At 43.5% G+C, this 23563-nt stretch overlaps 2 protein-coding genes across 2 annotated transcripts; one reads left to right on the forward strand and one right to left on the reverse strand.

Moving 5' to 3' along the window:
- The first annotated feature begins 952 nt into the window (after positions 1-952).
- DUSP4 (dual specificity phosphatase 4) lies at positions 953-3624 on the forward strand. The gene is given in 5 exon segments (XM_009877729.1): positions 953-1066; positions 2249-2419; positions 2828-2922; positions 2924-3039; positions 3239-3624. Coding segments are annotated over 5 exon segments (882 nt in total).
- Positions 3625-8684: 5060 nt separating this feature from the next.
- LOC104280160 (tankyrase-1) lies at positions 8685-22656 on the reverse strand. The gene is made up of 11 exons (XM_009877730.1): positions 22612-22656; positions 22076-22264; positions 20498-20735; positions 19703-19785; positions 16880-17000; positions 16265-16362; positions 14861-14935; positions 13300-13405; positions 12253-12439; positions 11318-11474; positions 8685-9101 (listed from the first exon to the last, which is right to left on the reverse strand). Exons 1-11 carry the CDS (start codon positions 22654-22656, stop codon positions 9015-9017), a joined length of 1386 nt encoding a protein of 461 aa, XP_009876032.1. The 3' UTR covers positions 8685-9014.
- Between the last annotated feature and the right edge of the window lie 907 nt (positions 22657-23563).

The following is a 23563-nucleotide window of genomic DNA, read 5'->3' on the forward strand; positions in this document are numbered from 1 at the left end:
TGGCGCGTGTGTCAAAGGAGATGCCGAGAGCAGTGGGAGCTGCTGGTCCTGAGAACTGCCGTGAGATGCTTTAGGAGAGGGGGATGCTCAGCTGGAGTTCCTGGATGAGCTCTGTGGGGTTTTTTTCTTTTTTGTTTATAGCCTGAGAGTTAATTTATTCCTTGGTTTACTTACAGCAGGGGTGAGGATGTGTATGCAGAGTAGCAAATCCATTAAGAGACTTGATAGATGGAGGAGCTAGCGCTTCTGTGGTACTAGAGACAGTAAAAACAGCAGGAGCTGTTCCAAGGATGCGATACGATGCGCTGCTGTGGGAGTGCCTGCGCAGCAAGGGCTCGCTCGGGAGCATACTTACGGGGCCCTCACCATGAGCTGTTGTGTTGGGAGCCATGTATGTGGCAGGCAACACTGCTGTGCTTCAAGGGTGGCCTCTGTCAGCTGAAGGCTTCTGGTGCCCCTGTGGCTCTCATGGGGTTTCTAGTCCTTTACTTTTAAGGAACAAACTCCTAGACACTCACTCATGGCACTAGAGATTTCTTCCTTTCTTACCATAGAGCAACTAAAATGGTCGAGCTCGCTCTGGTTTCACAAGGGCCACGCTAACTCAGCACTGTACCTGTCTAAATGCAAATTTATTGGGTGCAAGACCCAGATCTATTTTATGCAGATCAGACTCCTGCCCGGTTCCCTGTGAATCGGCCCAGCTGCGTGTTGCTTGATACCAGGCACCCCTCACAGCATGGTTCCTGTGCTGGCCGGGTTCTGCACTCACAGCCAGGAGCTGCACACAACTGGATGGAGCTGCTGGATGCCACGCTTGGTTAAACAGGCATTAGATCTGATGAGATACATTGAGGAGAGAACATCTCTGACTCTTTGAAAGGCTTGCTTTGCCTTTCCAGGAAGGGAGCCAGTTTCCACACGTCACCCTGTGCAGCTTTACCGTCTCAGGATGGTGCGATGGCCGCTGGAGTGGGATATGGTAGATCGAGGGATTTCAGGATCAGACCTCATGAAGATGTCTAACAGGGGCACATGGTTTTGGGTGCGCCTCAGAATGGAACCAGTAGGACTGCAAGGGGGATATCAGGCCCTGGAAACAGCCTCCGCCAACTGTCCTGCTCGTGTGGGAGAGACAATGCAAATTCAGTGATGCATATGCACGTTTCTGCTTTAAGGTAGTAGAGGCCTTCCTTGTGAAGGGGAAGGAAAACCATACAGGACACTGAGATGCTGGCAATATTGGTCTCTAGCTGCCTAGGGATTCCTGGGATGCCTTGCTGGAGACGCTTGCATGCACTAGTTTTCTGAACATCCAGCCTTGTTCAGGGCAGCTTCGAAGCAAATGCTGGATAAGGAATATATGCCCCGCTGTGTGTGCTCTGGCAAGCCCAAATTTGCAGGCAAAGCTCCTGCAGTTAGAGGGAGTTTTCAGGAACTATCCTGGGAGTCAGGGTTTGGTCTAGCTAGATTCCCTGTGGTTATGGTAAAATATTTGATTTCCATTGGTTTTAAGGCTCAAGGTCAGACTCTACAAGGATGTCAGGGTTGTTGATTTGAATGAGAGAAGGAAATCTCACAAGAAGCATTCAACTGCAGCCAGCACTGCAGTTTCCCTCTCCTGCGAAGTCAGTGGGGTTTGCTCGTTTTGCCTGCTGTTAGAAAGATCTGAGGTCACCTTTGCTTACTCACCTGGCAGCAGGTCAAAGGAACAAGCTGCTCTTTCACAGGGTGCTTAAGCTCACACCCACATCCTTGAGAAGCACTGGACACCTCTCTCTGGAGAGCAGCTTTGCTGTGGGGTTCCCTTCACTTGGGACCTCTGGGCTGGAGAGTCAAGCTCGGAAAGTGGGAGACCTCTCTGTGCTTTCTGGCAGGGGGATGGCTCCAGAAGAGCTGGAAACTGAACAGTGTTTGGCCTTAAAGCCAATGGATGCTAGCAACAAATGCTCTCTCTGTCATCTTAGAGGGCAACCTTGGGCTCGGTCTGGAGTCTTGGCGGGTGATGTGTAGGGAGGTAAACCCTGGACCAGAGACTTCGGGCAGCCAAGAGCATTGCAGAGCTCTTGGAGCTCTGGCTCCCAAGGGAACAGTGGGGCCTCAAGGATTCCCCTCTTGTTGCCAGGAGCTGCGTTGCTCATCCTGGGGCAGGAGACCACTCTCCATCTCTGTAGCATCATCTAGTGGCGAAGGGCACGGTGAGACGCGTCAGCTCTGGCTATGCTGCTCTGCAGTGCTGTGAGTGTAGCCTGGGATAACACTTTCCACCTCTCTTCTTGCAGGGGGTTATGAGCGTTTCTCCTCAGAGTACCCTGAATTCTGTGCGAAAACTAAGTCCCTGAACAATGTGTCACCCCCTACCAGCGCTGAGCCCCTGGATTTGGGCTGCAGTTCCTGCGGGACCCCTCTTCATGACCAGGTATATCTAGAAGCCCAGTGCTCAGTTATTTTGACCGCTCCTTCCAACATTGCAACTTGGTCCTGCTGGAGTCTCTCTGCTCTCCGTCATCTGAGGTGTGCAGAGCCAGAGCCTTGCTCCTTCTCCTCTTGTGGCAGAAGATGGCAGTCCTCCTAATCCCAGGGTGTTTATGCTCCCTGGAAGTGGACAAGCCCAGATCCCATTAACCACACCTACCCATTCCTGAAGAGGGTAAAGAGGGGGAGGGCTGAAATGGGTTTTAACACCTCGGAGAAGCAGTCTGTGCTACTGCTTTTGAGAGCCCTGGCTCAGGTGCCAGGTTCCTGCACTGTCCAGGGCCTCCAAGCTATCTGGTTGTGTTTCCTGCCCACTGATCACCCCTGTATTGGTTGTGTTTCTCTGCAACAGGGCGGCCCTGTGGAAATCCTTCCCTTCCTCTACCTTGGCAGCGCCTACCATGCTGCCCGGCGGGACATGCTCGATGCACTGGGCATCACAGCCCTACTCCTCCGCCTGCCCCAACCACTTTGAGGGGCACTACCAGTACAAATGTATCCCTGTGGAGGATAACCACAAGGCTGACATCAGCTCCTGGTTCATGGAGGCAATCGAGTACATTGGTGAGTGCCTGTGCGGAGAAACTGTGTCTGTTTCGCTGGGAGGGGGGAGGTTCCTGCCTTAAAGACCTGGGGCCTTTGGCTCAGAGGGGGCTGGGGTCCATTGTTTGTCGTGCTGGCAGGAGGGAGGTCAGCCACCACCTGTGAGTTTGGCTTTGTTAGAAGGGTGTTGGTCTCATGTCTGATCCGTGTTGCCCTCCAGACTCGGTGAAGGAGTGTTGCGGCCGGGTCCTGGTCCACTGCCAGGCTGGTATCTCCCGCTCAGCCACCATCTGCTTGGCTTACCTGATGATGAAGAAGCGTGTCAAGTTGGAGGAGGCTTTTGAGTTCGTCAAGCAGCGCCGGAGTATCATCTCCCCTAACTTCAGCTTCATGGGGCAGCTGCTGCAGTTTGAGTCGCAGGTGTTGGCCACCTCATGCGCAGTAGAAGCTGTCAGCCCCTCGGGGACACTGCGGGAACGGGGCAAGGCCACCTCCACCCCCACCTCCCAGTTTGTCTTCAGCTTCCCAGTCTCTGTCGGTGTCCATGCTACTCCCAGCAGCCTCCCGTACCTGCACAGCCCCATCACCACATCACCCAGCTGTTAACTCAGGGGCTGAGGCCGGCCAGGCAGATGGTGCCAGGCGCGGAGGGGGCAGGTGGGCATGGAGCCCGCGACGTTAAGCAATAGTGCCGGACACTGCCATTCACCCTGGACTCAAATGTCTTTTTCGTAGAGAAATTTCTTACCTCATCTTGTCTTTGGTTTATTTTTTTTCTCTTTTTACGTTTTGAAAGCACGAAAAGTTGTAAAACCCATGAATCCTGACACTGTCCAGGCTCTTTGGGGGAGGGGGGGAAAAAAAAAGAAAGCATACTGGGTTTTCTCAAGTGCCTGGTCTTCATCTAGTTTCATCCCTATTTTATTGTCTTGTTTTTAAGAAACAGATACACCTCCTGTCCTCCTCCCATTTCTGCCCCTAGCTCATCTGGGTTGAAAAGGGAGGACACCCTCTTTTTATTGTGCAGCAGTCTTCCCCCTCACAGGAATCAACACGTGTGTGTGGTGGGTGTTGCTGACCTGAGCTGGTGGCAGTGGGTGACAAGCAAAGCTGCAGGCAGGAGCTGCGGTGGCACAGCCTCAGCCCTGCCCATGCCTGCAGAAGTGATGCAGGAGTTGTTGGTCTGAGCCTGGAAAACGCCTCATCTTCAATCCACTGGGAGCCTTATTTCCCACCCTGCCTCTCTCCTCCTCCCCAGTCCAATCCAACACAAGATGCCTGTGTGGCTGATGTACATATGTATGGTTTTGTTCCTTTTTTTTTTTTTTAGAAATTAACTTTTTATTTATTGTGTGAGGGAGGGAGAAAAATTGTTTGGAGAAAATAAAAATAAAACTGTTTTCAACAGTTGTGGCTGGTGCCGGTTTGTCCTAAGACCATGACAGAACAGCAGGCCGTTCAAACACTCGGCTTTCACAGAGCAACTGTTAAAAATGTATTTATTGAATTTTAAACTATTACAAGTATTGCAGATCAGACATTTAGCCAAGCACATTTATAGATCAAACTCAGTTGTTACAGAGATGTTGCCTAAAGTCCACCGTGTAGGTAGGCTGAGAACCTGCCCATCATCTTCGAGAGAGAGGGTGAAGGAGGAAATAAATAAACGATATCCCAGCTCCAGGTAATTGGCAACCAAGAGAGGAAACATACAGGGCTAGTTATGAAAATCAAGTTGCAAAACCAAACCAAAACAAAAAAGTAAAACCTCAACTCTCATGTTCGGGTTAGCAGGGAAAGTAATTAGGAATGGAGGTACACAAGCTTACAGGATGGTGGCACAGAAAAATCCCCATTTCAGTTTCCAAAGCAGAAGCAAGTTCTGCAAATGTTAAGAAGAAAGTGTCAAAATTACCTCATAATATGGAGACTCTTAATCAAACTACATTAGCAATTCATGGGACCAACACTAAAACTTGCCACCAGCAGGTTCAGTAAGACAGAAATAGATATATCAAAACCAGTCAGGTAATACGACATGACAGGCATCTGTGTTTGTGTAATGGGAAATGCATCTATTTCTCATGTTCCCTGCGGATTCATGGGCCCGCGCACCTCGCTTCAGAAATTTTAACACACATACGCTGTCCGCTGCGCTGCCACTCCAGCTCTTCACCCCTGTCCCGCCTCTCTCCTGCAGATCAGGAGAGTGTGCAGCTCGGCTTAAAGTGATCAAAGCACACGTTAGATGCATCTCCTTTTAGATTTCTGAGCTCAATTCTTCTCTGGCAAAGCAGCAGTGAAAGGGAAAAATCCCATTAAAAATAAATTCACACATTTTCTGACCTTCAGCTAACTCAGTCTCATATACCACATGCCTCTTCTGTGTCTGCTGTCCACCAAAGCTGGCAGTGCAGAATATTTTGAGGGGCTTTCTTTTTGCTTCAGCGTAGAATTTTATTTTGGGGTATTCCTGTTACCAGCAAGCAAAGTAAGAAAAGTTTGTAGGTGAAATAAATACCTGCCGTGTAACACAGTGGGATTCAATCACATCAAATGCAAACACTGAAAACAGAGGTTAGAAAAATACATCAGACCAATAGTGACAGTGAAACGGTGGAACTAGTACAAGAGGTTTCTAACAGTCTCTGTGGAGCTGGGATCAAAACAAATCAGCAGATAAAAATAAGGATGAGAAAATAAGATACACCTTATTAAGGTATTATACTCTGCTTTTAATCCTAACAGAAGTTTTGTTGACAGCGTTCAGACTGCAATGCCACTCTGCACCAGGTACCTAATTCATCTATCTCATGGAAACAATTTTGGCAACGGAGAGCAGAACCGTCCCTTCTTTGCTACGCGGTTAAGTCTCTTCTCGTTTTTGCCCATTAAAGGCTCTGTCGCAAACCACACAGACGTTTCAAAATGCTGCCTCGAAGGGACATGGACAAAAACCAACAGGCCTGAAAGACAACTGTCCCTTTCCCCAGCAAACACCATGTTCTATCCCAGTGGGAACAGCTCTGGAGGCAGTGAGAGGTGCCCAGGCTCCCAAGCCTATGGGACAGCTTAGCCCAGCGTGTTTTTGTTCCTACCGCGCCCTCCGCTGGTGACCCAATGCTACAAAAGGGCATCGCAGGGCCTCCCATGCCCTCCTCGGGAAGTCGAAAAACTTCATTTCTCAGGAGGCAGCAGCTGCCTGGCTACAGGGTTAGGCTATTTCTAAGGTCCCATTCTCTGCAATTAGGAGGCACCAAGTTAACTCCCTCAGCTGAAGCAGCAGCACCTGTACCGTAACAACCTGCCAAATGCAGCTCTGCCACCAAAACCACGAGCGGCTTTTTCACGGGTAACTTCCACACTGATGGGACAGACCCATCACGTGCCAGGAGAGGCGCGGGCTAACCCTGTGCAGGTTCCTGTGACAGAGGCATCATCAGGCCTGGGTGATGTGTCTGTGTCTGGCCACAAACAGGTATGAGAGCACAAGACAAAAACCACTGCAAAACAACTTCCTCACACAGCACCTTTACTCTGCACAGAACATCAGATACGTTAACACTGGCAGCTCAAAGATACTGGACAGTATTTTTATCCTCTAGAAGTTCAAGGCTGCAGAAGAAATCCAGACTAGCCATTAGTTCAATCAGCACACAGGAAACAACAAGCAAGAACAGAATATCTGGTGCGGGCTCCGTGGGGTTTCTGTTTTTAGGTTTGCTCTTGTGTTTGAAAGATGTAAAGCTTTTTAACTTCCACACCCACATTAACCATTTTGCTCACCTAAGCAGCACAACTGTTTTACCACTCAAAACTATGCCTAACTGGGGATGGTGAGCAACACTCGCTCTCAACACTATCTGAAATCCTAGCGTAGACAGGCACATCTCCCCACTCCATTATTAACTAAGTTAAAAACAAACCCCAAACTTAAATGTTGAATACAAAGTTTCAAAGCCTAGTGGTGATCTTCGCAATCCTAACACTACTGAACAAGTAGCCAAAATACAAGCACCCAATTTTATCAATGAAATTTGATTAAGAGGTCAACTAGGCTAGAGCCTGGCTTGGACTCAGAAGCTACATATTTAATCAGGTCACAAAATGAAGCCAGAACCATACATCCACTGCCAGCTCAAGAAAAATAAAACCCGATGTTCAAGATCTGTTGGAGTATTGCTATTTCTAAGGGTTTCTGTAAAGATACTACAAACAGATGATGTGCAGGTAGCCAGATGGCATCAAATGACTGATTTTACAGTGGGTGAAATCCTTGGTGAGGATAACTTGCTTCAACATTAACGTCTTAATGTTAAAAATGAAAATTCTGTCTTAATGCTGAAAGTGAAAAGCTCTTGAGGTTTAAGGTTGTTTTATCCAAATGTGTCAGCAAAATCCCACTTGTGGGTGGGGAGCACATATATATAAACTAAAAGCACATTATTCTGTTGTTTCCTTGCTTTAAGAGGGATAAAACCTGAATGCATGACCTACTGGATCAGAAGATACTAAGTAGTGCTGGTTGACAGGGAAATGTACAGCGTGCTGTGTTCAAATGAACTTTTTTTTTCTTCAGTTGGTACATGCTCAACACTGAAGCACATCTCATGGTATTGGTTGTTAAGAAAAAAAAAATTATGTAGCTCAGTTTTCAACTTTCTCTGAAGCTGTAAAAACAACACAAAACAGAAACAGGTTTCTATTTTTGTTAAATGCATATCCTCCATGAGGGGGACTTCTCAAATTGTTTGATGCTGTGCTATGCAATGCTTAAAAATAACTTTCTCCTACACAGTGAAATAACCTGGGAACTTGCAGGGGAGGGGATTAGAGCGAATAAATCCTAGCTTTGTTCTCTGGTATACCTGCAAACAAATCTGCTTGCCAACTGATGTTTTAAAAGTTCGTTCTCATCAAAATGTAAAAATCAGTATTTAAAAAAAATTATTATCTTTGTAAATCCCTTAAGCTCTTCAGCTGTGATGTTACACACAAAGATACAACACGGAACTGCTATAATACACTCTCCCTTACCGGTCCGAAACCCATTTCCTGGGTCTTATATTACAGGGGCACATGAACCAGGTATGCCTTCGTGTATGCAACCTCCTGACTTTTCATCTGCTACCTTCCAGCAAGCCTGTATGCCACTGGAACTGGAGAGCACTTCATAAACTGCATGTACTCAAGAGGAGTCTTCTAAAATGTTCTCTTAGAGATGCCAGCAGAGGGCATTGAAAAGTTCTTCCAAGCCCAAGAGCTGGTTTTACCCTTGTGAACACTTTTCCAAGGGCTTCCCCCAGAAAACTCAGACAAAGCAGCGAACCGACACGGCTTGCTTCCACTCTAAAGTTACACTCGCTCATATTATCCTTTGCTCAGAGGTGTGCAAAAAAACCCCTCCTATATTGAAGAACTGGACCTGGCCCCTTCTCAGATGAAATTCATATTGCATTATTAATGATTTTAGTCAAATTGACTTTGTGCAAAATATCTTTAAGAAGGTTCCGGCTCAACTTCAGAATACAAAAGGAAAATAAATAGTTGACTAGGAACTCTTGAAAACATAAAATAAATGGTGTAGGCTGAAAAGAAAATTATGGGCTTAATGCAATTTATCTGCAAATGAAGTAACTAGAATAGTAGTGTCTGAAATCTTAACATGTGAGATGGCACCGAAAGATTTCTGTTTGCACAATAATGTTCCCAAAGGCTAGATCAAAACAACATTATTTTACACGTGGTAACTGCAGAGACTAGGAGCCTGAGATATGTTATTAAAAGGCAGTCCCTTGTAAACTTTCCTCAAAAGGAACAGTAGCAGGTGAGTATGCAAGAGTTACTCATCTTACTCATCAAGACAGCAATGCTTTATAAAAGACATACAGCTTATTTCCCGGTTGTTAAGGATTTTATATGATACTGATTTTCTGAAACATATATCCATCCAGTCCAAGATTGAATTCACATCCTGCTTCACTGCTCTGTAGCTACTAGGTCTTTTGCTCTGCCGCTGTCGCTGTCTGTGAGGGAGCTTCTGGTTTCACAATCTGGTATGTAATGAGATATTCTGGGTATGCCTGGAAGTTAAGTCAAGAAAAAACAACAACATTGCTTTATGTAAGGGTAGGCTTAGCAAGTTCACATTTTGAATTTCACTGAACAGTGATCAGGAAGGACAGTGCATGTTTGTGGAGTGCAAAAGAAAAAGCAGATTTCAAACCCAGCCAGCACTAAGTGGGAACTTCTCAATGTAGTTAATGCCTTTGTTAATACACCAGTAGAAAGAAAGATGTTTGTTCCCTGAAGACACTGCCAGAAAATGTGTGTGCAAGCAGAATTCACCTGCTTGTTAGCTAATCCTACAGATCAGTCAGTGCCTGTAAGTTATTCCAAAATCTCAGATCACAGAATCACAGAATGTTAGGGGTTGGAAGGGACCTCAAAAGATCATCGAGTCCAGCCCCCCTGGCAGAGCAGGATCACCTACAGTAGATGGCACAGGAACATGTCCAGGCAAGTTTTGAATGTCTCCAGAGAAGGAGACTCCACAACCTCCCTGGGCAGCCTGTGCCAGGGCTCTGTCACCCTCACAGTGAAAAAGTTTTTCCTAATATTTTTGTGGAACCTCCTATGCTCCAGCTTGTATCCTGTCATTGCCCCTTGTCCTGTCATTGGATGTCGCTGAAAAGAGCCTGGCTCCATCCTCCTGACACTCCCCCTTGACATATTTATAAACATTTACTACCCCTCAGCCTCCTCTCCTCCAAACTAAAGAGATCCAGCTCCTTCAGCCTTTCCTCATAAGGGAGATGTTCCACTCCCTTCATCACCTTTGTGGCTCTGCACTGGACTCTCTCAAGCAGTTCCCTGTCTCTCTTGAGCTGAGGGGCCCAGAACTGGACACAATATTCCAGATGTGGACTCACCAGGGCAGAGCAGAGGGGCAGGAGGACCTCTCTCGATGACCAATGTAGTCTGACCCTAAAGTGCTCAGACTTACCACGTGCCCTGCAAGTGCCTTCACTGGCAGTAAAATACTTGGCACAGCCAAAGCACGTAACCCAGGCATCTGGGCTGGAGGACAGGGCCCCGTTCAGAGGAACTTAGATGAGAGGAGAACAGAAGGCTCATGAAATCCAGCAAGGATAAAGGCACTCAGGATGAACTAAGTCTGTGTAACACTGCAGGATGAGAAGCAGCTCTGCCAAAAGGTGCTGGGGGCCCTTGGGTGACACCAAGCTAAAGCACAGTCAACAGTGTGTCCTGGCAGCCATAAGGCTCCCAGCATCCCGTGGTACAACAGCAGCAGCACCGCCAGTCAGCTGAGTGTAGCAACAATTGCTGGACACTCAGTACTCACCAGACCTCATCCTACATGACTGCATGAAACTTTGGGGCCCTCCAGTAAAAGAAAGATGGCAACAAGCTGCAGCCAAGTTCAGCAAAGGGCCAGGAAGATAGTCAGGGGGACAGAGCACAGGATTAAACAAAAAAAGGCTGAGGGAGATGGGCTTGTTCAGTTCAGAAAAGGGGAGGCTTTGTGAGACCCGTAACCATCTTCCCTCCCGTCTGGAAGGCTACTGAGAAAACAGAGCCAGATTCTTTTCTGAGCTGTGCAGCAGGAGAAGGAGATTAATAAAACAGGAGAGGCTCCTATTGAATACAAAGAACATACTTTTTTGCTCTGCAGATAATTAAACAAAGGAACAAACTGCTGAGAGTCTGTGACAAACACTATTATCCAAGGCCTTCAAGATCTGCCTGGTCAAAGCAAGCCCTCAGCAATCTGGTCTGAATTCAGCATGAACAAAAGGCTGGCCTAGGTGACGTCCACAAGGTTCCCTCCAACCTGAACTTATTATACTTGGAGCAACCCAGAGTAGTAAACAAATCACTTTTCCCGAGTAATTGTCTAGTTGAGTTATTCATATTAAAAAATCACTTCCTGAAGATTGTTGTGCTACTTCAGCTGCCATTTAAGGGTTGTCTCTGGCAGACAGGGACACTGTCACTGCTGGGAATCTGAAGGTGAAAATCCCAGAATCTGCATTATCTACAAGAGTCGCAGAAACGCACATGTCCTTGTTACTGAAATAATGGCAGTAAAATGCAACAGAAGAACCAGCGCCTCCTGAGAGAAACTACAACTCTTAACAGACGCTGGCAGTGCTGCACAAGGAGAATGAGGCAACTCTGCGTGGTGTAAATCAGAGCAGCTCTGTGGAAAGGAGTAGCATTTGCTGGCTTGATACAGTTCACTGATTATTTCCACACTTAAATGTAAAAAATCTACCTGTTCTCCTCTATAGATAACATATTCAGCGTATGCGAGTCCATTCACGCTTGGCCTGCCAATAACAGAATGGTGCCCTGGAGGGGCATGAGCCATTTTCATTGTGCTGAACTGAAGAAAGGATTTTCCAAGGGTGACTCTGCAGAAGAGCATTTGTCTAAAAGAAAAAAAAAGAAAAAAAAAATCACTTTAGAAGTATCTTACTAGGAGTTGTATGCTTTCAGAATCATTTCAGACATTTCAGTTTATTTTGTTACAATTAAATTTCTCAAGGCTCTTTGGAGAAGCACTTTGAGAAATCAGTTCTAAGGGTCTATAAAACTTGTCACGCACACAAAAAGTATCTTTTCTGATACACAGAAGGGAAAACACAGACTTTGTTCAGCCCTCACATGGAGGCCCGTTCTAGTTCATTTTATATAAAGTTGTTAAAATCGATGCTGAAGCTCTCCCTGTATTCCTACCAGCAGGATAGGTACAGGTGTCAAAGTGCGAAAAGGACATTGATCTAGTCCGGTCCAAAACAGAGCTGTGATTAAGTCCTGCCCACTACCTCCAAAATTATCTGATCCACAGTACAACACTGTACTGCTGACCACCACTTTGCACTGCAGTTTTGTTCTGAGAGTTCCTGGAGTTTAATTGCTACTTTCCCCTGACTCTTCACTTTCAAACTTGCTGTTTCAAGCCTCTTTCCTGAGCCACAATTCACTTTGATTTATACTCACTGTATGCTTAGATGTAATTTTTGACCTTTCTGGGGGACTCGCTGCATTTATATCCTTTTTTGTTCAGCCTTGACAAATGGAAAAGCGCATTTTCACTGCCACGACCAAGCTCAAGTGGCTATTCCTTCCCTGCAACTCATCATGTGCCGGGATCATGAAAATCAGGACAGTCAGAATTATGTACAGGGAACTCTGCTGGACTCATACCTGTGGCAGATATAACAGGATCTGTCTTTGTGTGTGGGACAGCCTGTTCCTCCCCCTATCCCATAGACATACTGGTTGCTTTTTGAGGAGTTCTCGGCAAAGTAAATTCCAGCTCCAAACATTCCTCCGATGTATGCATGCCTTTCATCAAATCCTTTGTGAATGATAGCATTAATAAAAGGAGACCCTGCAAATGACACAAACCGATATGTTATGATACATACTTGCTAAGCTCTATAGTAATACAGGACACTATGTCAAGAGGAGTTTGTCTGCCTCAAACAGATCATTAAAAACCAGAAAGTGTGTTCAATCAGCTGGAAGGGGGCGATACCCAGCAGGATGCAGTGATGTGTGGGATTTACCGTTACATACCACAATCCCATGTGTGACTCATATTTCTTACTCATTTCACAGATGTCATCAGATGGCTTTCCCCCCCACTCACATTTCAGTGCAATTTATCTTGTCAATGCACACCTTACCCAGCAGTCAGTACCAGTTAAGGTGGGGCAAGATGTCAGGACAATCAAACCCCAAACCAATTTCCTATGCAGAATCACAGCAGGATGCAGAACAGAAGGACCCTCAGGCAACTGCCACTTGTAGGCATTTCTGGATGCTTCTAGAGAACACCTTGCTGAAACTCACGGTTGGTTTTGATTCCTTTCTCTGATAGTTGCCTGAAGCACCAAGGTAAGATGCTTTTCCCACGTGCTACTCCTCCATTTTAGAAAATTACTTGTCTTCCTCACAGCAATGTAACATGCTTCCAGCAGCTTTACTAGAAATGACTAAGATATGGCTTAGCAATTTTTTTTCCTTTTTAGCAAAAATATAAATGTGATTTTTATCTAGTGTAGCTTTTTAAACCGCAGTAACCACACAGACTAACTCCACTAGTCCCATGCCGGAGCGCTTCTAGTGTAGAAGTACAATTACTGTACAGGATGGTGACGCAGCAACATTAACATTGCCTGTGGTCCTTGTGAGCTTTTTTTGTTGTTATTAAATACCAGCACGTACAAACAGAGATCACGTCCTTACCATGAAACAACATGCGTTCATTGTGATGATTATGATTCTCCTCCGAGACCTCCTTCTGTCGGTGACAGAATCTCTCACGCAACTTCTTGTTCACAACTTTTTGAATCTGCAGTGGTACAACAGATCCAACCACACTTGAATTGGAATTGAAATGTGATACAGTTTCACAGAGTTTGCTTGAATTTGATGGGGGAAACTAAGAGTAAGACACATGACGAACGGAGTATAAAGAAACAGCATGGCTGTTTTGCACACAAGGCTCAAGTCTCTCAAACAAGTCAGTAGCAGATGGTTAAAACTATTGTGAAATCGAAGCTTAAGTTTTCAGCTTTTTGGAAGACTTTCAGGCTTCTTCTCTCTGAGCTTGTAATACCACCAAGAACTACAAACCCTCTGAAACTCCTTCTCTCTCTGCTTTGACATCTGCTGAACAACCTGGGCTAGCTTTTTGGAGCTTGCTGTCTCGTTTAGGTTGAATTTTTATGAAAAAAAACTACTTCTGAGGAATGAAATTAGGAGATGTGCTGTTTAATCTGTCTTGAAGTATTGTTCCAGTCACAGGCTCTAATACCACAGTGATTTATAAGGAAGAAATTCTTCACCATGAGAGTGGTGAAGCGCTGGAACAGGTTGCCCAAAGAGGCTGTAGATGCCCCATCCCTGGAATTGTTCATGGCCAGGTTGGATGGGGCTTTGAGCACCTTGGTCTAATGGGAGAGAGATGTCCCTGCCCACAGCAGAGGGGGTGGAACTAGATGATCGTCAAGGTCCCTTCTGACCTTAACCATTCTATGATTCTATGATGATTTCTGCAAAGGACTTCACCTTTGGTTGGGAGCAGGACAGAAGTGGAGTTTGCTTCAGGATGTTATGATCTACTGGGCCAAGTTGCAAAGGCTTTGCACAGTCTCACTTTTCAGATAGCTATGCAGAGCAGGGGTTTTCTGGAGCTCAGGAATTGAGTTTGGTTCTGATTTCTTCTACTTCCTCCTTCCCCCCAAAAAGGAACCAGAAAGCATACTTTATCTGAGAAAGACAACACCCCATTTTCTGACATGCCAGGGCTTGTAAAATGTATTTTTCTAGTTGACAGGAAGAAAGAAAAAGGTGTCAAGATCCAAAGTAGCATAGGGAGATAGAAATTCCTAACAAAAAGTCATGGTCATCCTTTCCCCTTCCAAAAAAATCTCCTTAAAAAAGGCACAAAAGAATACACTGAGAAGAAAAAAATCTGTGCTGCAAAGTCAAATACAGAAGTTATAGATCTCTGAAATTAAATCACGCTGTGAAGCATTAAGTCAGGCTCTTCACCACTTCTGTCTTCAATATCAGATCTTCAGACTTCTTTTAAGAGCTCAAGTGGATACTTCTCACTCGTTCCATGTGCAGAGCACACGATCAATCTAATTTTAGCATTTAGCACTTGCTTTAACTCTGCTCCTGAATATTATTTCAACAAAGAACTTGACGTACAAGAGGGTGATCCATTAAACCAATTCTGCCTTCTTGCCTAAGTACCGACTTATTTTACCACATAGAATTAAGAGGTTTTGAAACTTACCCTGATGACATTGTACCTGTTGAAGATCCCACCAGCATTTCCACCATCCCGATGCTCCCGGATTGTACTCTGCATCTGCATAAATGAACACAACTGAATGTTCAGCACACAAAGCTTGCTAGCAAGGCAAAGTATTGAAAATTAATTTAAAGGTGTCAAAAAACCCCACAATTCAATTTCAAACTGAGCTACACCCTTATTTCTCAGGCACCCAACACACTATGTGGTTCTACAGAGAAGGTCGATGATGCAATTACCCAACCTTGCAATGAAAATCCACATAGGAAAAAGAACAGTGGCACTTGCTATCAAATTAGAAAACCTACTTTAGATCAGAAAAAAACTGCAATCTTTGAAAATGAATATACAAGAAGATCATTTTGATTAATAACAATTGTATTTCTAATGAATACAGTTTGTATTTCTTAGTGATAGCAAAATGCCTGCACTGTAAACTTTCCTATGCCATTGGCAGCCCCTGAGAATTTCAACAGTTTCATCAAGTCTTTTCCAGAGGTCTTTATAGCTACAGCAACAAGATATAGTAACAGCTTAAATAAATATCCCAATTTCCTATAGCAGACAAGTAATTCTTTCCATCAGAAAAGTTTGTACAAAAGATCTGCACAAACTCCACTTTACAGAGTTACTAATAAAAAAAATATTCCAGGGTAAACTGGCAGCAATCCCGAATATTTAGATTCTTCAAAAGACTCTAAACACTTCCATGCTACAGTGTATGAACACTAACAAACAGCAAATGAACAGTAAAATGAAGTTTCCTCCAAACACAGAAGTCTCTTCTCTGTTACGATTTTTCTTTCAAAATTGTATCTGCTTGAAGTTTACTTAAATAAAAGAGTGCGTGTGTGTGGGAAGCAACGTTACAGTCAACTCTCAATTATCCAAGAGCTGTTTATTTGGGTTACAGATTAACTAAGCCAAGACAAGACAAGACAAGAGAAAACAAACTGGTTCACATGCAGAAATAGCCTGAGCACAGGGAATGCCTATAGACTTGCAAGACCTTGATCCCTTGGGTTTTCTCTCACATTCTTTGATTTTCACAGATCTACCTGCCTCCAGAAAGCTGTGGAAACCCTTGCTATGAGATAACAACCAAAACACAACAAAAAAAAAAAAGGCAAAATTGTGATAACACTAAGCAAGTGAAAAGACCACTTACTAAAAAAACCTGGCAGGACACAGCAAAATAATTTCCACCAGTGCTCTATATAAAAAGACAGATTAAGAGCCCTAAACTTCATGTCAGATCTATGCAATGCATACAGTAAACCATATTTTATCTCTTTCAATATGCATTGCACGTTTCAGCTCTGAGGGGTTATAAGTGAAAAGAGTAATATGCTGCCAGCGGAGCATTAAAAAAGGTACTTGCAATACCTCCTCTTCCACAGACTGATACTCCTTATCATCAGGAGCAAGGTCGAGGAGAATGGTCCCCTGACTCACGCAGTGGAAAGTCAGATAAGGATTGGTGCCTGCAAAGAGAAGGAAATAAATACAAATCAACAGCAGAAAACAATACCAGCTGTATTTGTATCCACCATCATCATTATTCTTCCTAAATAACTCCTGTACAGCAGAAAATGCAAAATAAACACAAGGCAGAAACACAACCTTGAAAAGAAAGTGCTTTTGTTAGCAGTAGAGGCTTTAAAAGAGAGAAGGAAAATGCACGTGGGACATAATTGCATTTTACTGTTTCTGCTTTCAAGAGAAGCATCTCAGAAGTGTGAGGCATCAGGTCCACTTTTCAGGATACAACTGGCCTGTGGACAGGTACATAAGGCAAATCAAACCATTCAGTCCTCTGTCTCCTCAATATATTCTTTTCTGGTCACAACCCACAGAACTACCAGGTCTGTCAGCATCTACATCTTTCTGACTTCTGAATTCTTTCAAGTCCTGGGGACAATGCTGACATTTACAGAAGGTGACTTCTGGAGGTCTGTTGTACGCCACACTTAGACTAACCAGTAAAAGCGTCGTATTTACCTTGCTGCCCTCCTAGAAGTCTCTCCACACCTTTTATTAATTTGTGGCGGTGTCCGTACGCATTGATCCCAATTTCTTTAAGCTCCTCATGCCCCATGTCTGCCAACACATCCAGGGTTATCTGGAAAGGCAAGACCACAAAAATCACTTGCCAAACCTGGTGCGATTCCCACAGCTGAAGACCCACCAGTTCAAAAATGAAATGTATTCATGGTGCAAAGAAGAGGGTATATATATTTTCTGTTTGGCTGCACTTCTAACTGCTGCCACCTCCTGGCAAGCCTCTCCCTATCACAAGACCATACCAAGCCTGAAGCTGTGCAGAACTTTTACTTCTCTTACAGCAATTAACAAGGGCTGGTTCTCACAGGAGGTTCTCCAAACCATTCTGACTTATGTAGAAGGAGAATGCATCAAAAATCTGGGACAAACCTGGGAATATTTTTGATGCAAAGTTTCATGTTGTTGCACAATTAATTATTTTCACTACACAAACGGAAATGAATATTCTCTAAACTTAAATGTTAGGTGTGCTTCATATCAGCATTATTATTGTGGGTGCTGTTACCATGTATATGTATCCTCATGCACACCTGCACGGGTATCAAACCAGTAAGTGAGCTGTGCTAAGTTACGCTCAACTATTCCGCTATTTCTGGAAATAACATTGTGAGGCCACATACAACTACACACTGGGTCGCAATACATGAATACATCTCCATTTGATCAAGGTTTTAGACCTCAAGGTCACGGAGATTATTAGTGGAAGCAGAAAGGTAATTAAAAATTATGTCAAACATTTTTTTAAAGAGCAGAAAATAAAGGTTAAATAAAACATACACTTTCATTACTATAAAGTAACTGTGCACTGAGGCGATTCTGTGAAAATGCAGAAAGATTTCACCTGAAGGAAATAATTATATAAATTCTACTTCCAAATTTACACATTAAACTAGAATGGCAAGCTCAGCAAATAATGGGAAATCATACAACTCGATTCAAAAGAAGTTGTAATGTTAGCACAACTGAACTCTGTCCACCACAAATTGAGTATCATTAATTCAAAAGAAAGCAACTCAAGCATGAATTAATAGCTACAATGAACATCTGTCCATCTGAGCAGAAAACAACCCTACTGGGACTGCTGTGGAAAAGCAACTCAAGACATTCATCATGTGCAGCAGAACATTAAAATAATACAGAAGAAACCCAAATACTATGAAGCATCAGGAGGCCTCTAGAGCCAGGGTGAAAATGTACACATGAAGGTACTGCAGTGCTTGAAAAAAGCAGCTTAAAACCATCAACTTAAGGAAGATAAGCTTATTTTCACTAGAAAGAAACTTAAAAGAGGAGCTAAATTGTTTAAAAATGATGAAAGACTATAGTGAATCTGGTTTGCACTATTAAATCTTATTACCTGGGAAAGATCTTAAAAACAGGTTAGGAGTTAAGAAATCAAAACCAGTATAGTAACAGGAAGGTGTGAGAAATAAAGAAATGTGAGTAGGATATAGTTTGGTTTGAGGTTGGTTTGCTTCTTAATGGAAGCAGTTAAGAGTTAAGTGAAGGAGCTTATGCTGCATATATAAGAAGGGAAAAGAATATATATGCATCTTAACTTTGGGGAGATACCTCCAGTACCATTGCATGGAAGCAGGTGGAACTTCTTCTGTAAGCAACACATCACACATTTCAAACATTTGTTTTCTGACCACAGCATAGTAAGAAAACAGTCAGCAGTAAGACAGGGCTCCCACAGAGATGTAGCCAGGTTTCAAAACATGTACAGGTACCCCATGGGCGTCAATCGCTTCTCCCACATAACAAGTGACAGAATAAGAGGAAAAGGACCTCAAGTTGCGCCAGGCAAGGGTTAGATAGGACATTAGGAGAAATTCCTTCACTGAAAGGGTTGTCAAGCATTGAAAAAGGCTGCCCAGGGAAGCAGTGGAGTCACCATTCCTAGAGGTATTTACAAGACATGTAGATGCAGCACTTAGGGACACGATTTAGTGGCGCACTTGGCAGCCCTAGGTTAATGGCTGGACCTGATGATCTTAACGGTCTTTTCCAACCTAAATGATTCTATGATTCTATTAAAAGTCTACATATATATTAGATGTATTTCTGCTCTAAAATGAAATGTAAGCTTGAGAAATTGTTTCATTAACGATATTATTTTTCTATATTTTGAATTATTGATAAATCTGCATGTTTTTTTTCCCTCCATGTCTCAAATCCATTTGAAATTTGTCAGCCCTGGAAAACTCAGTTAATGCTATACTCCTAACCTATTCGGAAACACAGCTTTTGCATTCTTTCAGCATAGCTATGCCCTGGTAAATTGCATTATTTCAGCACATATCATAGCATATTATGAAGCGCTTCCTAGATCTAAGAAAAGTGTCATATGCAGCACTACAGGTAGCGAAAGGCTTGTTTGGATATCAAGGCTGCTGAAGGGCAAGTGCTGGTGACATTCCAGCCTAACTGTGTTACAGCCATCATATTCAAATTCCACAAGGTCCGATGTAACTCTCAGAATACAAGACAAATTGGCAGTCACCATGTATGTATAAGAAAGTAAAAGACACTGGATATCTGAATCAACCAACAAAAGAGATTTTCACAGGTCTCTCAATTTCACTACAGAGTATCTGGCAACTCCTTTGCAGTTTTCTTGGACATACGTGTTTTTCTGTAGATGTGAAGCTGGAGTTCTTTGCCTCCTTTTTCAGTTACAGAAGGAAAATGTCACTCAAATGTACTAGGTTAGTCCATCTTTTAAACATGCATACAGAGATGAGGCTTGCAACTTACTTGTTCTGTCTCAAAGATGTCCCGAAGGTGTTCAAGACCCAGGCTTTTTAGGAACTGAGTAATGTTCATGTCGAGACCAGAAACTATAAGAGAAGAAATAAACCATTATATCCCATGCACCTGAACTTATTAAAAAACCCCTCAAAACACAATCCCCCCTAAACCTTAAAAATAAAAATCAAGCAATACCACTGATTCTCTCAAAATTCCAAATTCTGGTTCATCTTACAATCAATTTATATATGTCTATAATAAACAATCCACTTCCACTGTGTGAAAACTCAGTGCAAAGCTCATCACTGTTCCCTCCTCCGAACAAACTACTAAAAATTACAAGTGATCTGTCAAAACAGGGGCTCATATTGTAAAGAGAAAGAAAGAAAAGGTGGGTATATTTTTGCTATTTAATGACCTAGATGCTGACATATAGCATGCACTGCAGGTACTAATAAAAGGGTTTAAAAAGCCTTAGTGAAATCCCCCAGCCATCACAATCATAATTCCTTCATCAAAATAATTCTCATTCGGTTTTCTGTATAAAATCAACAATGAACATCTGGGCACCTAATCACCTCTGCCTTTGTATTCAGACCTGATCACTGATGGCAAACATAGCTGAACAGCCAGCTATGCTCCTGGCAGAGCACAGGAAAGAAAGCAAGCATCATGCACTTTAAAATCCAGAACAAGCTCAAGCTAAACAGTATTTTCTGGCTTTTCAGCTAAGGTAAGGCCTATTGTGATACTAAGCTACTGTACTTCTGGCAACGTAAACTTGTCCAGCAGCAAATGCACCTTCTCCTTCCTTCCTTTCAGTTCCTGCTGCTCCATCACCAGCATTCGATGCCCCTCCTACGGCTAGTTCGGCCAGTGGCCCAGTGAGATTATCTATACTGCTGGCAGCGGAGAGGCAGGACGGCGTCGATGCTGGGGAGATCAGGGAGGCACTAACAACAGTAGCTTGAGGCTTAAAGCATGTAGGCAAAGCTTCTGGAGGCATCGCATCTATCAGCAAGGCTCGGATATCATCAGCCTGAAAAACAGAAAGAAATTCTGTTATCACCAGTCACTAGTCTGCAAAAAAAAAAATTATTTGAATTTATTTTAATTACTTGCTCTCTGTTCCCCCATTAAAAAGAAAATTGCCAGCTTTTACAACATGGGAATTCACGGTTGCAAGAACATTCATTCTGATTCACTGCTCAGACATAGGTGAATCAGGTTCTCCTCAAATTCTAAAGGTATGTGAAAGAAGGCACATCTAATTTCCTTTCTGGAAAAAGTACTATATAGGTGTTAAAACCAGGCAAAGCAATGCAGCAACTTTATCCGAAATGCTTCACAACCTAGGCCAGGCAACGTCACCTCTTAATTTCTCTGTCAGGCTCAGCTTCTGGTGAAGCATTTTGCACTAGATCAAGGTTTCAGTGGAAAGATTCTACCACTGCCTTTGCTATAATCACATTTTATAGTGTTATAACAGAAAAGACAGGAGCTACCAAAGAAGTACGAACTTAGTTAACAACTGGATTTAGCCTTTGTTGACGAAATTAAGCAGGACTCGCATCTTCAAGAATTTCCTCCTTGTATGTTCTTGTAGAATATGACGAAGACATCCTTATTTTCCCCCCAGAGAAATGACACAGTTTTTGTATCTCTCACCACAAAGCAAGTTTACTAGAGCTCAGATTATTCTGGAGGATATTTCTTGAACTCTCCATGAATCAATCGATGGCCTTAGAAGACACTCACACTATACCCAGCACAGTAACCAGTTTGGTTGCATTATCTATTCCAACAAGACCGGTTAACCTGGGACACACATGTTCAGGTAAACTTCCTAGGATTTTTAACCAGCCACCACTGCCACAACTAACAGAGCTTCTGGATGCCAGTTTTAGAAAAAATTTGAGAGCCACCTGCAAATCTTAGAATATTATTTTGTAGTTAACAAAAAAGAACTGAGGTAATACGAAGCCATTGAGCATAATCACCCTTTAAACGATCTCATTCCTCTAAAGGCCCATCTGATTTTCCTCCTAGGTTCAAAGGAATAATCACCAACAGTATACGGATTGATCACCATTGAGGACATTTCAGACAGGTTATTTCTGGCGATGAGAAGATCGACGCCACTAGTGAATCCTTCAGCAAACCTTAAATCGCAAGCCACATTAAAATCTCAGCCAGAGGAAAAAGCCTGGACCTATGGGTAAGAAGTCACAAACAAGCACCTCGGAGATGCTCATCTCCCTCTACCTCAGCACAGTGAAAGCTGAGAGCTCCTGATGTCATGGAGCTGCAGAAAGCCGCTTAACACCCAGAGCAAACTCTCCTGAGCAGTGTGTGGCTGGCATGCTGACATGAACTTACTGTTGCCAGGTCTAGTGGTGTCTGACCCTCTTGATTCTTCATGGTTGGATCTGCCCCGTGAGCCAAGAGCAGAGCACAGAGCTGCGTCCTTCCCTTTTGTGCAGCTTCATGCAATGGTGTGAACGCCCATTTATCTGTTGCATTTACGCATGTATTGTATTTGATCAACAGCGCCGCTATATCCACATGCTGGAAAACACAAAACCGTCTTAATCAACACGACACCAGTAAAACATGTATTTCCTTTTTCATGCTGGAAGCAATGGTGCTTAGAGACCCCTATAATTCCTCTTTCCTTTAAGTGCTTCTTTGTAGCAGCACACCTTGTGTAGCAACAGGATATGAGGAAACATTTTTAAATTAGAGCAGGGTAGATTTAGACTAGATATCAGGAAGAAGTTCTTTACTATGATGGTGGTAAAACACTGGAACATGTTGCCGAGGGATGTGGTGGCGGCCTCGTCTCTAGAGGCATTCAAGGTCAGCCTTGATGAGGCTCTGAGCAACCTGATCTAGTTAAAGATGTCTCTGCTCACTGCAGATTCTTTAGATACTATTTCATAATGCAGCTCCATCGTCATCTTTACCTGTGCACTACTACACCAACCACTAGCACATGTGTAATTTGGATCAGGCATACAATTATATTTCTGCCAAATCACCCCAAGTACATAGCTTGAAGCTTGTGTCAGCTGCAGAAGCAGACACGATACTTGATCTAGTATAAAACCAATAGAATTAACTGTCAGAATATTTGTAGACAAATTTGAACTGGCAACACAAATTTACAGGAGTGCAACATTAGTGATACAGAAGCTCTAAAGATCGATGTGTTGTACTGCTGAGCCACCACTTAAATGTCTGTATACAGAAGTCTTTGTTGTACTTATTTCGTTCTTGCAAGACTTTGAATCAGTCTGTAACAGCACAAATTCATTCTGTCTCAAATCATATTTTATAAGACAACTGTAATTGATACAACACATTATAAGTGTAATAAGGGACAACTGTTTTACATGGGCTATAAAGGTAATGATCTTATAACCCTATGTTTCCATCAATATCCCATGCTTTGAGACCCTGAAATTAAAATAAGAGAACAGAAAACTGGCAAATAACTTTTCGGCTGCCTCTGACCAGTAAAATTACTTGTGCAATACAGCTAAGAAATAAAAAAGCAGGTAGTCAAAATGAGTAGTAGGAGCAGGAAACGCTGAAATTGTAAGCAGAAGCGCAGACTTGCCAATGGATTTCATATTTCTTTTCAATGGCAATTGACTCTCGGCAGCTCTTGTAAAAGGGCTTGCTCTCTGAATAAGCAGGGTGTGCAAAGATTGCCAACCTTATCATTCCTCCCTGCCAAACTTTTAAAGCAATTGTCACTCCTGTGACTCTTCTGCCACATGAAACCCCACTGAGGGACATGCAGTATGAAGTGCTGGGTGGGAGAACTGAAGATACTTCATAGAATCATAGAACAATTCAGGT

Source organism: Apaloderma vittatum, unplaced genomic scaffold, assembly GCF_000703405.1.
Source record: "Apaloderma vittatum isolate BGI_N311 unplaced genomic scaffold, ASM70340v1 scaffold22321, whole genome shotgun sequence".
NCBI lineage: Eukaryota > Metazoa > Chordata > Aves > Trogoniformes > Trogonidae > Apaloderma > Apaloderma vittatum.

Excerpts from the sequence above, each read along its gene's own strand:
- LOC104280160 (XM_009877730.1), bottom strand. The coding sequence starts at position 22,656 with ATGACGATGGAGCTGCATTATGAAATAGTATCTAAAGAATCTGCA. Across the intron at positions 20,736-22,075 it reads CACCACTAGACCTGGCAACA|GCTGATGATATCCGAGCCTT; the intron begins GTAAGTTCATGT and ends TCTGTTTTTCAG. Across the intron at positions 13,406-14,860 it reads ACAGGTACAATGTCATCAGG|ATTCAAAAAGTTGTGAACAA; the intron begins GTAAGTTTCAAA and ends GTACCACTGCAG.